The following is a 17,703-nucleotide window of genomic DNA, read 5'->3' on the forward strand; positions in this document are numbered from 1 at the left end:
TACCTTATTTATGTTTTTTTATTAATTTATTATTGATGACACATCGATGAATTGTTGATGAAACATCGATGAATTGTTGATGAAACATCGATGAATTGTTGATGAAACATCGATGTTTCATCGATGTGTGTGTGTGTGTGTGTGTGTGTGCGCTTATTTTAAATTCTACTGTCTGTTAGGTTAGGGTTCCATGTGTCAAAAAAAATGATGCAATCATGCACCAACACGTTTGTAGGTATACATGTACATATGTATATGTATGTACATGTTTGTTTTTTTCTAATTTGGTTCATATTGAATTACTTACATTACGCCTGAGTTTTTTCAAGATTATAAAACTCAACGGCCACACCAACAAGCTCCGTTGGAATTTCCCCTCGAAGTTGGTCTCAAGTTGCACTAATTGTGAATTTCCGTTTTTATACCCTTGCAGGGTATTATAATTTCAGTCAGAAGTTTGCAACGCAGTGAAGGAGGCACCTCCGACTATATAAAGTATATATATTCTTGATCAGGATCAACAGCCGAGTCGATCTAATCATGTCCGTCTGTCCGTCTGTCCGTCTGTCCGTCTGTCCGTCTGTCCGTCTGTCCGTCTGTCCGTTTCTACGCAAACTAGTCTCTCAGTTTTGGAGCTATCTGAATGAAACTTTGCAGTTAGTCTTCTATATACTCTCACTCGTATATATGTCGGAACGGGCCGGATCGGACGACTATATCATATAGCTGTCATAGGAATGATCGGAAAAGTTTTACAAAAAAAATTATAAAATTTTTAGTTTTCAACAGAATTTGATCAAATTTGAGATATAGCCATTTCATATTATTCTACAATTTTGTGTAAAATTTTAAGAAAATCGGACTAATGTATCATATAGCTCCCATAGGAACGATCGAGAAATTTGAGAGGAATGAGAATGGCGGTGGCTGTTGTCGGAAGACTGACAATCGCGGTGGCGATAACATTTTTAGTTTTCAACAGAATTTAATCAAATTTGAAATATAGCCATTTCATATTATTCTAAAATTTTGTGTAAAATTTTATGAAAATTGGACGACTATATCATATAGCTCCCATAGGAACGATCGAGAAATTAATACAATTAAATTTATAACTTTTTTAGTTTTCAGCTGATTTTCATCAAATTTGAGGTATAGCCATTTTATATAAGTCTAAAATTTTGTGGCAAATTTCATAAAAATGGGACGACTATATCATATAGGTGCCATACAAACGATCGTTTGATGTAGAGGAAAAATGCAAATCTGTGAATGTAAAACTGCAAATATAATATGTATAGGTGAATGAAATGAAAGCAGGTATTACTTCATTGTTTTTTAATACAAATATATATAATTTATATTGTATGGATTCCTATTCATAGAAGTTCTATCTGCAAGGGTACATAAACTTCGGCGTGCCAAAGTTAGCTTCCTTTCTTGTTCATCTTCTATTAGGTTAAGATTATATATCTATGTATATAAATTCCTTTAGGTCAACAATAATAATAAACTTACCTTCAAAAATGTTGAGCAACATATCCCCGTTCAAATTTTTTTTAAATGTCTCCATCGCTGGACTTTTTACACGCAACTTCACTCTTTGATCTGTTTACACGCACTGAAAACCCGAAACTAACCCTTTACACGAACTGAAAACCCGAAGCCCTCCCGAAGAATACCGAAAATATCTCCGTCTCTGTCATTCTCATGCATTCCCCTTTAAACTTACATCTGTATCCTGTAGTTCTAGGGCGAGTTCGACTTGGTTACACGAAAAATTGACCGTCAAAACTATGGCGATTCGCCCGTATATTGAGAAAGACGCCAAACGAACAAAATCAGAAAAAATCGCCCTAAATTTTAGAAAAAAAAAGTAAATTAACCCTAAAAAATTGTGTTTATGGCGGCTTGTCTTGATTTTATGGTGCCATTCCCTAAATGTATGAAAACCTTTTCTTAATTCTAGAAAATTTTTCTTAGTTTAAGGGCGATTATTTTTTAGGGCGATTTTTCTTAAATCTAGAAAAATATTTTTATGAGTGTAGGGGACTTATTAAATAGCATAAGGCTATTAAATTGGGTGTCCAGCGCCAAGAACATATCAAGAGTTTTACGAAAATTCGTTAAAATGCCCTTAAAACCGCTTTTGGTTTGCCGCATGAAAGACACCATCTCCCTTTCTACATATATCGCGACAGGCCTCACAACAGTAACGCAGGCCGATGTTTTTTTTACATCGTCCACCGTCCGAGCTGCAACTCCAATACACTTGGCGTGCATGACGTTGTCGCACAGCCATCAGCCGATTGTAAGGTCACCTGCAACAATTGCTTTTTTGCAGGTTTTGACGAAACAGACAATATTTACGGACATTATAAGGACTTACCACTGTACTTGTACTTGGAAAGAAAACAACAGAGAGTTGCGACGGCGCAAACAAAAGCTAGACGAAGAAGGCACAAAAAAGAATGCAAAATATGCAAAAGCTATCACTAGCAGCACAACTAAATTGGAAAATAAAAGCAATTATATACACAAATAAGAATAGCTGCATGCACACGCGAAGTGAACGGGAAGTTATAAACACAAATTAGAAAATTTAAGTTAACCCCGGTGGTTAGATTCAAACTTTAACACAAAACGAGAGCGCAAGAAAAAAACACGTCCGTTCACTTGAAAAGATGAAAGAGTTTAACCATACTCTTAATTTTAATAACCACATTGGTTTAATTATTAGTACAGTTTAAGGAGTTTTTGCCTTTGTTAAGCGATGGTCAAAGGAGTTTGATGATCCTTATACTTCAAAACTTCTTTATATCTGACTTGTTCGTCCTACTCTCGAATATTGTTCGTGTGTATGGTCGCCTCAATATGCGAAGTATAAAGACCTTATTGAATCTGTTTGTTTGTTTTGTTTTGTTTGCTCTATGAGGATTACGCTGGGACCAACATCGTCGCCTCTGAAACCTTCCCAGTTTGAAGTTCTCACCCTTAAGGATCGTCGAACCTGCCACGGTGTGATGTGCCTGTATAAATTAATTAACGGACATATTTGCTCCACCATCTCTTAAGCAAATTAAGGCTCTCGGTCCCTGTAAGACCTTCTCCTTATTTTCGCCCAATGGCCCTTAATGTGTGTAGAACGAACCTTAACGTGCATGATCATTTCCGTGTTCTATGTTCCCTATACAGGAAATATTATTTTCTCTTACATGTTGAATTGTCTATCGAAACAAATGTGCGTAATATGTTCCTCTGCCCACCTGATATCAGCCGGAGCATATCGTTATAAAATACTCCCTTTTGTCGCGAAGAGGTAAGTGTATGGTTTAATAATGGCAGACATATTGCTATTCCTTTTTGTACATAAATAAATAAAAAATAAACGCTAACAAAAATTTATTAATTATAATAAGAGTTCGTTTCTTTATAAACACTGATGATGGTTATTTTAAACTGTTTTAAATGATTGATTAACGAATGTGATATGTGTAACGATGTCGCCAAGAATGAGTAGAGATTATCATGGGGGCCATGTTGGCCAAGAAGACTATCATAGTCGTGTTACTCGACCGTCACGGACTTTGCTAGATTTCTGGGGCAATCGACATCGCATCCGCGAAGTACAGCAATGTGATAGGATAAGAGTTGCATGGGGATAACGGTGAGAATACCCTGCAGGCAATCAACGGTTCGGGGGATCTCCAGGTGGCGGGAAGAGAACGCTTTGGTCTCCTCGTCTCCCTCCTCGCAAATGATAATCGGACAGCCCTTGCGCGAAGTTACCTGCTGCAAGGCGTTCATGCACTTGACGTAGACGGGATCGCGCAGGACTATCATCAAGACGGGCATGGAATCATCGACGAGGGCCAGTGGGCCGTGCTTTAGTTCCCCGGCCATTATGCCCTCGCTGTGCATGTAGGTCAGCTCCTTGACTTTCTGAAAGACGTAACGAAATGTATATGTTTAAAATGAAAGGATATCTATTTATGTATGTAGTTGCCTAACCAGGGCTCCCTCTAGGCAGGTGGCAAAGTTGTAGCCGCGACCCATGATCAGCAGTGACTTGTGCTGGTAGAGGTCCTTGGCCAGCTCCTGGACTTTCGAGTCGAGTTTAAGAACCGCACGAATTTGATCCGCGAGCGTTGACAAAGCCTGCAGAATTTCCAGTCGACGCTGCTGCAGTGAGAGGCGGTCCTCGGACATGACCAGCGCAAACATCACCAATGAGATGAACTGCGACGTGTATGCCTTCGTCGAGGCCACACCGATCTCCGGGCCAGCGTTAATGTGCACTCCACAGTGGGACTCTCGGCAAATGCTGCTGCCCACGGTGTTGGTGATTCCCATGATAAGGGCTCCCCGTTGCTTGCAATAGCGCAGGGCCATCAGGGTGTCTGCAGTCTCGCCAGACTGAGAGATAAAAAAGCAGACATCGTCTCGGAAAACGGGAGTGTTGCGGTCCAGAAAGTCGGATGCCAACTCAACTATAACAGGCAGCTCGGTTAGCTCTTCGAGGAGCTGCCTAGTGGCAACGGCGCTATGGTATGACGTGCCGCACCCAATGAGCATTAGGCGCCGACAGCGTTTAATTTCTGGAATGTAGTCCTTAATTCCTCCTAGTACAATTGAATTTTCGTCGAAGCGTACGCGACCACGCATTGTATTAACCACAGAGTCGGGCTGCTCGAAAATTTCCTTTTGCATAAAGTAGTCGTAGTTGCCCTTCATGATCTGCTGAATTTCCATCTTTAATGTAGTGATTTCGCGCGCGTGTGGATCGTCCAGGCTTTTCTTCAGGCGATGGATGCTCAGCGTTCCATTGCGAACCGCTGCCACGTCGTCATCCTGCAAACACGCAAATTTTATAAAAGTTACTAGTTTATATTAGATAAGTATTAAAGAGTTCGTCTTGAACCACAGTAATTGAAAATTGTATACAAATGTAACAACATCACAGTTCATATTACTACCTTATTTATTTTGGAATTTTAGAGGCCATTTTCTAAACGAAAAAGCTAAAAAGTTTGATACCTTGAACCACCATTTTTAGAATTTAAAAATCTTGATTTTGATCTTAGATCTCAATGAATGTATCCTCCTTATATGTCAGACAAAAAAAAGGCTAGTCCACAAGCATTCATTAAAATTTACAATTGACTGGCTAACTTGGTTAGCCCAACACATATTCTGTAATTCAACATGGAGATGTATGAAAATAACACAAACTAATCAAACTAACGAATCAAATAATAAATATGTGTAACATTTATGGACGTGTAATATTGTTCCTGCTTGGCAATAAAACTTAGAAAATAATTAAATAGTATATTTGATCAAACATTGTCGTCAAATTGTCCACCTTACCGAGTAGAACGGTTAGTAAGAAATCTTGACTGTAAAAATTATTATGTTGTCACTTATAATATTATATACATGTTATATTTATAATTAAATATCCTTATATAGATGCTAAGGCAGGTCTTACCTCCAAGTAGATGACACGATTGGTGTGCTCAATAACGGCGGAAGCGTCCGATGCGAAGAAGTACTCCACCTCTTTCTCCTCCAGAGGCATGAACTCGGAGGTGCTGTCCGATCTCGGAAGCACTGGTAATTCACGAGATGGTCCATGTGGACGAATATCTTTTAGTTTAGCATTTTTCGTTGGTTTAGTAATTGTCGCGTAGGATGTGCAGTGGTATTTACAGTAGCGATTCAACGGTTGCGATGACATTTATAGCATTGATGGTATAAAGAGTTGTTTTTCAGTTCCACCAGCCGGAACGGGACGGGGCAGTTCCAGCCATCGTGACCAAAGGCAAGAGCAGGTGCGAGTGTGGGAGCGTGGTTATGAATTTGGATGTGTGAGTGCCAGGCCAAAGAAAAGGAAAATTAAATAAAAAATAATTTGGTTGAAATAATTTTCACACACCAAACAACTCTCCTGGTTCGCTTTTGTAAATTTCAGAGTCGCCCTTAATTCAAGCAACACTAAATATTTTAGCAACAGAGCGAACTACTTTACTACCCGAAGTCAATAAAAAAAATATGAGTACATGAGAAAAGCTCCGAAACGACGGAATAAAATCACTTAAAACTAAAAACTGCGAATGCATATTGCATCTATGTATATAAAACCTATCAAGTAAATATATTTTAAAATACCACATTTTGTTTTCAGAAAGCATAGACTAACTATACTGAGGCTCGTGTGATATGTGAACGCTCATTATTTTTTATATCTACATTTGAATGCGCCAGCTAAAGGCTATGGATAGCAATTTTGAATAAATCAAGTCTCTGGTTTATTATAAAATATTCTCTCCCAAATGAATAGTCCTTATTATTATTCAATCCCAAGAAATTTCAGCCAGGGGCTCTTCGCTCTGGATTTTAAATGCACTTAATAGACGTAAAAATTAAAGGTTTCTAATATGAAGCCGTCAAAACACCTTGCAGGGAAGTGCGATTTTCATATTCAAAATATTCAAAGTTGTATTTACCTTGAGCCTTGCCGGAGTCGGCATCTAAACGAATGCGAGAGGGCGAAACAAAGCGTTAGTATTACTTTAATGATGGCCGGAGCTAAGCTTAAACAAAATAAGTTTGTTATTCAGGGAGAGGCGAGCAATTCGGATTAGAGTTAGTGTATAATTGGCCCCAAGCACCAGATTAGCAAGTGAAAAACAAACGGGTAAGTCAGGTGACTACCTTTGTCGGAGCTCTGCTTCTTGTCATCTACGGTTCGACATCGGCGCCAGGAGTGGCACAGGGAAGGTACGTCGGAGTGGATGGCAACGAAACAGGTCGATAAGGACGGGGCGACGGGAAGCGACGGTAAGTAGTGTAAAGAACCGAACGAACGCAACATATATATAGTTATTTACAAATAGATAGAAGACAAAGGATGAATTAAAAGTGGGCGGAAAGCAAAAAGTCCGCTTGCCTTTTCCATAGAGAATGGGGATGTGGTCCGTGGCCAGGCGAGTCTTCGTCTTAATTCCGACTAGCAAGGGTGAGCTGCGGCGCGAGGCAACGCACTCTCCGGGGAAGTGCTTGGACTTTACGGCAATGGCAAAGGCGCCTTCCTGTACAGGAGATAACAATTTTAGGTGGTACAGACACCGCCTCGGGCACCACTTACCACTTGCAGAATAGCCTGCTCGACCAGCTCGCGGAACGAGTATGTGGGGTGGGTTTTCCACAGGTGGTGCACCAACTTGGCGAACACCTCCGTGTCCGTGTCCGACTCGAACTCGTAGCCGCGCTTGGCTAAGAAGGTCTTTACGTCGTTGTAGTTCGTGATGATGCCGTTGTGGACCACAACGAAGCCGTTCCCTTCGTCGGAGCGGTGCGGGTGGGAGTTCCTCTCGCAGGGCACGCCGTGGGTGGCCCAGCGGGTGTGGGCGATGCCGATGTGGGTCAAAACAGGCTCACCGTATTCGCCGCCGCTGAAGTCTGCAAAAAAAAAAGAATTAGGAAATGAAAATTTCAAAGGAAGTCCAACAACTGTACTTACGCTCCTGGATGGCATCCTCTAGCACCTTGACCTTCCCCGTCCGCTTAACCATTACAATGTTTTTATTATCTGGCGAGTCGATGGCAACTCCAGTGGAATCATAGCCGCGGTACTCCAACCTCTTCAGTCCCGTGACCAGCAGGTCGAGCACCTCCTGGCGCGATTTGGGAGTGAGGTAATTCAGATAAGCAAATATTCCTGAGAAGACAATTATTGGTTATTAATTTTGTTTTCTTTAGTAAAATCAATTTTATAAAAATAAAATAAAGTTTCAAGTTTGGAACACAAAATCCCTAAAGTTATTTAAGCGATAAAACCTTCTTTTACTCTTAATCTTGCAAAACTAATGTCTTTTAGCTTTTAAAATAACTATATACTTAAAAAAAATAAAATTAAACTTCCTTATTTAAAGAATTAAAACATGCAGTGTTCGTTTGAAAAAAATATTTGTTGACTATGCATGCTATACAAATAATATGTATGTATGTAAAATAGGTCAGAAAGGGGCGAAGATATACAAACGCCGAAATATTTTATTGCAAAAGAGACAACCAGTTATGAGGAAATTTTTACATATGCCAACTAAGTAACCTGTTTTGAATGGGCTTGAAGATTGTGATCGAGTGCAGAAATCGACTCGCATTTGTGGGCAATCACTGACGGTATTTCGGGTATATGAATATTATATAATAAAAAAGTAAATTCAAAACAAAATAAGACATAATAAAACAGTTATGTGCTTATCAATAAATATAATAGCACGCCACCTAATGTACTACAATAATTTAATATCTTACTTTTACCTTAAATATCTTTAAATTAATTCGATATTATTTATTATATCGATCATATGTGTATACATTATATAAATATAAATTGGGCTTATGTGATTGTAAACTACTTACCACACATTTTTAAAGTTATAAACTCAATCAAAAGTAAAGACTTTGAATATTATCTGTAATTTAAAAGGAAATGTTATATTAATTAATACTGCGTTCTAAATACCAACTAACTTAGTCCAAATTGCAAAACCAAACCACTCTTATTTAATGTTTTAATATGTATAAATGTAAAATACACGTGTAGGCATACTCGATAGACGAGCATTATCTTTATCTAATACATATACATAACTCCGTTCGGTAAATCAATCCTATAATATAGTAACAAAATATAAGATTCTGATAAAATAAATAAAACTTTTGGAAAATTTCAGTCGAGGCTGATAAGATTTTTGCTGATGTGCATTAAAAATATATTAATATTTATAGAAAGGTTAAATTTAATTACAATTCTATTTTGTTAGTCCAGTAATAATAATAAAAGAAAAAACAACTATTAGTTATAATAGAATTAGAAATGTAGTGAAAAATGGAAATGAAAAATAAACCAATCAAAGGAACTATAATGAAGGCGTGTAAACCATTAACATTTTCTGATACGGCCTTTTTAATAGAAAGATTTTCTTGAACGTTGATGCTGATCATATACATACTTAGAAGGGTCGAAAATTAATCCCTACTCCGACTGCCTTCAAACTTGTTCAATTTTGTTTTGGCTGTGAAATGTACGGACGGATAGGATAACTCTACACGGCTAGTAATGCTGATCAAGAATTTCTATATACTTTGTGTCGTAGAAAATACCTCCGTCTGCTTGTTGCATATGTTACATTGTTGATTTGCACTCGGTTCTAATTCGCATTTAATCCTTGGCTACTGGGTATATGGATTTTATTGTTTAATTGTCAGGGTGGTGGATATAAAAGTCTGCAGAGATAACTGAAACACACCCTGAAATGTGTTTTATCAACTGAATACTTCCTGTATCTGCTCCGAACTCACCGACTCCCCCGCTCAAGGCCTTACCATACTTGTTTAGTTGAGCTTACACAAATGGAAATTTCTTGCCATTTGAATTCTTATTTATCATTGACACAACATACACTTTTTGTTAACATTTACGCAGCACTATTTCTGACATATATACATATGTGCATATACTCAGAAAACACTTAAGAATGCCTATATATTGTTTGAGAACATTTTCAACCCTCGATTTTTTTGTTTCTCTTTTATTTACACATATGCCTATGTTAATATTAATTTATTTTTAGCCATAGGGTCTATTAAAATGTTTTAGTAGACGTCAAAGACAATGAATGTCAATTGATAAGAATTCTGGGTTTTCAAGTTTGTCCTGTTAGTTTAAAGAATCCAATTAAAAATTTCATGGGTTTAGTAACGTTTCCTTTCCTATTGTTTTTATAAATAAGAATATATAAAGAATGGTCAAAAATTATTCTCTTTTTTCGCTAAATTATAAAAAATGTCAAATTGTAAGTTTAGAAAATTCAAACATATTTTTTAGACAAGCCTATCTTCTGCCGCTAAAAAAATAATAATATTGAACTGAAAACTGAAAAGATTTGATTTTCCCAGATATATGTAGATACTTTCAAGATTATTTATATAAATGCATAATATGCATATATTTTTCGTACTTTCGCGACCGGATGTTATTTGCTTTTATAATTTAAACTAAAACCTTGTGCCCCACAGTTTGCACCAAGCATTTAGAAATCCTCATAGGGTGAATCATAAATTTGTTTAAGTTGAATTACATTAAAACTACAGGCCAAGTATTTTGACGTTGCTCTTAACTGTATGACAGTTTAGACTGTCACGCAATGCGTTACGTTGTTATTTTGCCGCTAACTGTGAATTCAATCAAAGATTGTGGGTTGACTCACTCACGCTGATTGAACTTACCGACAGAATTTGTTTTTTTAGAGCTAAATCAATTGTATCGTAAAGTTTTTTTTTGTGCTGCTATCACGCCTTACAAGAGGATGATATGTCCATATTTTTACGTTTTGTGGTTGATTTGCTAGTTTTCTTCGTGCCTAGTTCACTCTCGTTCTTTTATTATACCCTTGCAGGGTATTATAATTTCAGTCACAATTTCGCAACGCAGTGAAGGAGGCACCTACGACCATATAAAGTATATATATTCTTGATCAGGATCAACAGCCGAGTCGATCTAGCTATGTCCGTCTGTCCTTCTGTCCGTCTGTCCGTCTGTCCGTTTCTACGCAAACTAGTCTCTCAGTTTTGAAGCTATCTGAATGAATTTTTGTAGTTAGCCTTCTACATACTCTCACTCGTATATATGTCGGAACGGGCCGGATCGGACGACTATATCATATAGCTGCCATAGGAATGATCGGATAATTTTTACAAAAAATATTATAACAATTTCAGGTTTCAAAAGAATTTGCTCAAATTTGATAAATAGCCATTTTATTATACTCTACAATTTGGTGTACATTTTTTTAAAAATTTGACTAGTATATCATATAGCTCCCATAGGAACGATCGAGAAATTAATACAATTAAATTTATAACTTTTTCAGTTTTCAACTGATTTTCATCAAATTTGAGGTAGAGCCATTTTATATTAGTCCTAAATTTGTCAATTTTCATGAAAATCAGACGACTATATCATATACAGACGATCGTTTCATGTTGAGAAAAAATGCAAATCAGGGAATGTAAAACTGCAAATATAATATGTATAGGTGAATGAAATGAAAGCAGGTATTACTTCATTGTTTTTTAACACAAATAAATATAATTTATATTGTTGGGATTCCAAGTCATAGAAGTTCTATCTGCAAGGGTATATAAACTTCGGCGTGCCGAAGTTAGCTTCGTTTCTTGTTTAAAATTTAACAAGAAAGGAAGCTAACTTCGGCACGCCGAAGTTTATATACCCTTGCAGATAGAACTTCTATGAATAAAAAACCATACAATATAAATGATATATATTTGCGTTAAAAAACAATGAAGTAATACCTGCTTTCATTGTATTCACCTATACATATTATATTTTCAGTTTTACATTCAAAGATTTGCATTTTTCCTCTACATCAAACGATCGTTTGTATGGCACCTATATGATATAATAGTCCGATTTTCATGAAATTTGACACAAAATTTAAGACTGATATAAAATGCCTATACCTAAAATTTGATGAAAATCAGTTGAAAACTGAAAAGGTTATAAATTTAATTGTATTAATTTCTCGATCGTTCTAATGGGAGCTATATGATATAGTAGTCCGATTTTCATAAAATTTTATGCAAAATTGTAGAGTATAGTAAAATGGCTCAAATCTCAAATTTGATGCAATTCTATTGAAAACTGAAAAAGTTAAAAAATTTTTTGTAAAAATTTTCCGATCATTCCTATGGCAGCTATATGATATAGTCGTCCGATCCGGCCCGTTCCGACATATATACGAGTGAGAGTATATAGAAGGCTAACTACAAAGTTTCATTCAGATAGCTTCAAAACTGAGAGACTAGTTTGCGTAGAAACGGACAGACGGACAGACGGACAGAAGGACAGACGGACAGACGGACAGACGGACAGACGGACATGGCTAGATCGACTCGGCTGTTGATCCTGATCAAGAACATATATACTTTATATAGAAATTATAATACCCTGCAAGGGTATAAAAATGATAGTCTTCGAGTTGTGTGTGGTGATGAACATATGATATACATACATATATTTGATTTATCGTGACAAAAAAAAAAACAAGTCCAACCCCTGATTTAATATTCACAAATTCACTTAAAAATTTGGCGCATTGTTTATACGAACCCAAATATTTGCTAGATACCACAATCATATTTTACTGAAAAATTGCTATCTGACAATCTGTACAAGGTATTGTCCTCATCTTCAAACTTTCTGTTCAATACTTATAGAAGCCAATCCAAGCGATTCCTAAAAAGAGAATATTCCTTGGATCGGTTTCTCACCCATAATATATTATTTTAATCTAGTAATGCCGCTGTTTTTCCATTGACATTTTCGTTAAGACCAGATTGCAATAAATTTTGCTTGACTGCACTGTGGTTCAACAACCTTTTACTTACCTACATAATACCTCTACCCCGAATATTTAAAGATAAAAGCAATCTTTCGCGTTTACTTTGTCAGTGACATATTCGGGCAAAAAAATAAAAACCGTCAGAACCCTTATCACCTTATCTTCCCTTCTATTTCCCTAACGAGCTGTCCAACAATAAAGGCACTTGTGGCCAGGAAGTTCAATAAGAAAACATTGACAAGAAAGCCCTGGCAATTAATGAACTTTACCATGTCTGAATCTTTGTATTGGGCTAGAGTACTCAAGAGACAAACAACTAAAATATACAACCTATTCTGGTTTCTTTGTTATATTTAAGGACCCGTCATAAATTTACAGACTGGAAAAAAAAGGAAAGCCCAAAGAACATAGGGAATAATACAAATCTGTACATTCAATCTATACTTTATATCTATTATTATTAATTGATTAAACGATACGTAAACGCATTAATACGGGGAAAATCGATTTTATTAGCAAAAGAGAACCTTTTGATACAACGTAATAATAAATTTCGACTGTATGTTTATTCTTCTGAAGTAATAACCATGAACTAGGAATCTTAAGGTTACTTGACTCGCATAATACAAATGCTTCTTAGTGTCTGAAAAGCAATACACCATCGTTTCTGTTTACATGGGTTGCAAAACCTATTCGAGTACACAGTTGTGCCCTGCAGTTGTATTAACAAATTATTGGATATGAAGCTAATGCCAATCCAATGAATTGAAACGCAGTCAGCGAGAATAGGTGTAAGTCTCAACTTAAGCCGTTGCCTATGAGCCTGATTTTTTAATATTTGATAGAGGTGGGTGTCACCCCATATACACAAATTCAAGCTGCCGAAACAGGTATTTTATGTAAGACAATAAACGTTGGCTCCTCACACTTTTCGCCTTGGTAGTAATATTAAATTCAATGTAGGTTTGCTGCGTTGGCACCGGCACCGCCGAATCCAGCTATTGGACTTGAAATGCGCACAACGTCGCCAGTTTCAGCTGTGTGGATGCCAACTAGTCCGTTGACCACTTTCAGTCTCCTTCTCTGGACTCGCACTTACTTGAAATGCTTCTGCTGGTTGCGCTGCCGGTTTTCGCCTGGTTAACTGGTTGTGGCTGACTTCGCTTCGGAACTGGCAAGCTCTTAAACTGCCAACTTCGCTGTCGGAATAACACTGAGCGCACTTCGAAGAGCAGCGGGCGCTAAATGTGGTTCTTTTATAGGTCGCTGCTGCGCCACTAGCTCTCCGCCGCTGACGAATGCCCGATCCGATCCGCGACGATCGTTAATGTCAAAGAGCTCGATTCCGACCAACTCACTATGGAGCTGGGCCTCACATTGGTTGGCAAAGTTGAATATATAGGTAAAAGGTATTGTTATACGTATATATTCAACTATATACATATATATGTATAATATATGATACGTAATACATATTTAAATATATATGAAAGTAATAAAAATCTAAATAATAAAGTACTGAATGATTTTCGTTATTTTTTCTAAGCTAATTTACTTATTTTTTAACTCCAAAATACGTTAAAAAATGTCTTTAAGTTGGAGCAATTGGCAAATACTAACTAGAAGCACCTATTCCAATGTCAGGTAGGAATATGAGTTACTCGATTGATATTTCTTGTATATTACCACCAATTGAGTACACTTGTTGCCATGTAAACAAGATGAATATAATGATTCTTTCAGCTAACTTTTAAGTGGAGTTTGGATATAAGCCAAAATACGGACCAGGCTAGACCGACTTGGTAATTAAAACTGAATATTTTAAAGAATATGACACATAGACCTATAGACCCTAATGAAAAATATTTATTTTACCGATACTTAAAATTGATGTTTTGACCAAAAGAAGTAAACGTTGGCTCCATAGTCCGGCCGCCACGAATACCAAGACGAACAAGACCTGCGGGGATCGCGCAAAGCCGGTAACCGACTTCTCACTTAACGCCGTCAGCGCACCGCAGCAGTTGTTTCTGAAGCGTGAGAAGGTGAGCGACTGGGGCTTATTCTCTTTCTGCAAAAGAAGTGATGTCAGGGTGAAAACTTCGCACTGGCCAATAGCGGGTTGAAGGAATCCCAATAGAAGACTCTCCAATTGATTTAATTGCACATACCCCCATTGGTGTTGTGCCTTTGCGTGAAGTAAATTTGTTTGTATCCATAGTGTGAATATTATTTATCTGACGAAAACTACTTAATACTTTCCGCATAGTGAAAAAATAGAGAGGTTAATATATATACATTAAAATAATTCAAGTCCCGGACTTTATGTTTAGCTGCACTACACAGCCTTTATATTCTTTATTGGTTTACAAAAAATACTTTCGAATTCTTACACATGAGTGTATTTGTATTATTAGAGCACAACAGTCAGCGCCAGCAAAATTTAATCCGCAATCTCGTTCAAATCTAAAATATCCAGTATTATATATGTATAAAGGTCGTTGCAGAATGTATTACCTATTCCTTTAGTGACCAGAAAATGGTGTTTAAAGGAAACTAAACGTAAAGTTTGGTTGTTGAGTCTAAGTATTGCCAAATGAAACCGGTAACCGCCGAAGACTCGCGCCACCGGTTTAAAGCATTAATAACATCAACGGTACAATATAAATATTTATGATTTCTTTTTTCAATATTACCGGTCCGTCTGAAATACGCACGCATTAAACCAGTTTGATTTTTTAAATTTTATTTTAAATTTTCCCACCCATACGCTATTACGTGCGTAATTCCCTGACCTTGACTCCCATCTGAAAGGAAAAGTGATGCTGGCCCTAGCGCATCTGAAAACCAGTCTGAAACTGGCCCCAGTTAATATACATATTTTAATATACAAGCTTTGGCCGAGAGACATAGCGTTTGTGGCCCTCTTTTAAATCTTACAGAATTAATGTCAAATGGACCTGTGTCCTGGTCTAGCTTAAACAATCTAACTTTTGCAATTATATCGCTGCAACCTTAAGACGGTGTTTATGTACATCAGCTGTTCCAATATTTTTCTGGAAACTCCAATACCTGAGCAAAAGAAAATACTTCAAATTTGTAAACTATTTTCTTAAAGCTGTGGGGTTTCAGTCGAGGGCCTTTCTTTGTACAAGTTTTTGCTGCTTACGACTGCTTTACGAGTTGCTTTAAGGTGGTATTGGTAACCAGAAGTATCCGATCGACTCGTCTGGGCGGCCTTGCCGTTGGAGCGGCCTCTTACCTTTTACTTGCATTCAACTGCGGTGGCTGCCGAGGATTGGTATGGCCGGGGCCAGAAGGTGCCACTTATCCAATGTTGAATTAATTAAGCACGGAAGAGCTGGCCGCCTTTCCGGGGGACGGTAACAACTGCAATTCTTACCTCTTTCCCGTTGGTTCACCAAGGTACTCAAATATTCGCCTTCTAATTTTCAATTTTGACTCTTTGCGCCACGTCAGACTGCCAAGTGGAAAACAAAGAAAAAACAAGTTTTAAGTGCCAGTCGTGTACAGAGAAGGTGGGTGCAGTGTTACTGCTTATCAAAGTGTCGATAAGTGAGAAACCATTATCAGAACTTGTTTCCCGGCAGCTGTGAGAGGTGTATTTTGATGATTTTTGCCCGTTTGGATAATATAGGGCTATAAGGAAAATATAAAAATCGTTCTTCTTTGTGTTTAAGCTTTTAGGTCCGATTACAACCAAATTCTAATTTCATCCTAAAGTTACATTTACAATGCTACAATGCTTTCCCAAAATAATTTTCCTCAGTCCTGAGGGTACTCGATACATCAATTATTCATTGGGTATTATTTGGTAGAGAAAGTATATTCCCCAAGTTTGCTATAATATCCATTGAAACCTATATTATACAAAGTACAACTACAGTATCCAACCCGTAAACCTTTAAATTAAATAAGAATAGATTGCTACATTCACATATAAAGAATATACATATATATATAAGGATTTTAAATAAAACCCCCATTTCCCGTTGGCTATTTTCTTTTTAATACGCTTTTATTTTAACTTTTTATTATTATTATTAACATGCAGTTAAGAAATGAATTAAACTATTGGTTTTTGAAGTGAACGCATGTATGCTAACTCTAAAGAAGAGTTTATAAGTCTTACCTTTATTTAATGTTTGAAAAAGAGCTAAATAACGTTTTAAGACCTAAATTACCAAAAAGCATCTAACAGCCAACTATTTCATTTTTCTACAATTTGGAACTGTATTTCTAAGGTCATGTCAAAGGGCAAGAAAATCGTATTCCTTTTAATATATCATTTTACTTTTAGTTCAATTAACATAAATATTTTTTTATTTTTATTTTTTTTATAAATGTCTTATGAATATTGTGTCAAAATTTTATAACGATCACATCAAAAATCAGGAAGTTATAGGTAGTTAAACCGAGCCCGTTTAACAGTCAATGTATGTGTGTATGAACATGAGAAAGATTGAAGGTCTTTACTGAATAGTGTTATTTTTAAAGATACAATTTTTGAGCTAACTTTGAACGATTTTCTACACCAATTTTTAGAAAAGTTGCTTATTTTGCACTTTACACTTACGATAAGCATTTCTAAATTTCTTCTTTTTTATTATAACCTTGCAGGGTATTATAATTTCCGTCAGACGTTTGCAACGCAGTGAAGAAGGCACCTCCGACCATGTAAAAAATACATATGTATATATTCTTGATCAGCATCAACAGCCGAGTCGATCTAGCCATGTCCGTCTCTCCGTTTTTACTAGTCTCTCAGTTTTGAAGCTATCTGAATGAAACTTTGTAGTTAATATATAGAAAAATACTCTCACTCGTATATATGTCGTAGCTGCCATACGAATGATCGGACAATTTTTAGAAAAAAAATTATAACATTTTCAGTTTTCAACAAATTTTCATCAAATTTGAGATATACCAATTTTCTTTTATTCTACAATTTTGTGTTAAATTTTATGAAAATCGGATTACTATACTATAATACAATAAAAATTATAACTTTTTTTGTTTTCAACAGATTTTCATCAAATTTAAGCTATAGAAATTTCGTATTATTCTACAGTTTTGAATAAAATTTTATGAAAATCAGACTACTATATCATATAGCTGCCATAGGAACGATCGAGAAATTTATACAATAAAATATTATAACTTTTTCAGTTTTCAATAGATTTTCATCAAATTTGAGATATATCAATTTTATATTATTCTACAATTTTGTGTAAAATTTTATGAAAAT

The 17,703-nt window shown here is 36.4% G+C and overlaps 1 protein-coding gene across 7 annotated transcripts; it reads right to left on the minus strand.

Moving 5' to 3' along the window:
* Nucleotides 1-3,385: 3,385 nt before the first annotated feature.
* Nucleotides 3,386-14,489, minus strand: LOC110187898 (glutamine--fructose-6-phosphate aminotransferase [isomerizing] 2). Of its 7 annotated transcripts, XM_020957393.2 has the most exons (10): nt 13,534-13,805; nt 8,431-8,483; nt 7,526-7,723; nt 7,151-7,464; nt 6,953-7,094; nt 6,718-6,744; nt 6,510-6,533; nt 5,492-5,649; nt 4,012-4,851; nt 3,386-3,942 (listed from the first exon to the last, which is right to left on the minus strand). In XM_020957393.2, exons 2-10 carry the CDS (start codon nt 8,435-8,437, stop codon nt 3,568-3,570), a joined length of 2,085 nt encoding a protein of 694 aa, XP_020813052.1. In that variant the 5' UTR covers nt 8,438-8,483; nt 13,534-13,805; the 3' UTR covers nt 3,386-3,567. The 7 variants fall into 7 exon arrangements, with proteins under 7 accessions (XP_020813052.1, XP_020813054.1, XP_020813055.1 ...); XM_020957395.2 differs by lacking the exon at nt 6,718-6,744 and having other exon boundaries at nt 13,534-14,489; XM_020957396.2 differs by lacking the exon at nt 6,510-6,533 and having other exon boundaries at nt 5,492-5,613; nt 13,534-14,106.
* Between the last annotated feature and the right edge of the window lie 3,214 nt (nt 14,490-17,703).

This window comes from Drosophila serrata, unplaced genomic scaffold (assembly GCF_035046125.1).
Source record: "Drosophila serrata isolate PLE 108 unplaced genomic scaffold, ASM3504612v1 contig_264, whole genome shotgun sequence".
Taxonomy (NCBI): domain Eukaryota; kingdom Metazoa; phylum Arthropoda; class Insecta; order Diptera; family Drosophilidae; genus Drosophila; species Drosophila serrata.

What these genes read in the sequence shown, in the direction of transcription:
- LOC110187898 (XM_020957393.2), bottom strand. An exon ending in AGAGGATGCCATCCAGGAGC is followed by an intron (nt 7,465 to 7,525) that starts GTAAGTACAGTT and finishes TTTTTTTTGCAG; the next exon opens with ACTTCAGCGGCGGCGAATAC. An exon ending in CCCCATTCTCTATGGAAAAG is followed by an intron (nt 6,745 to 6,952) that starts GCAAGCGGACTT and finishes GTCGAACCGTAG; the next exon opens with ATGACAAGAAGCAGAGCTCC.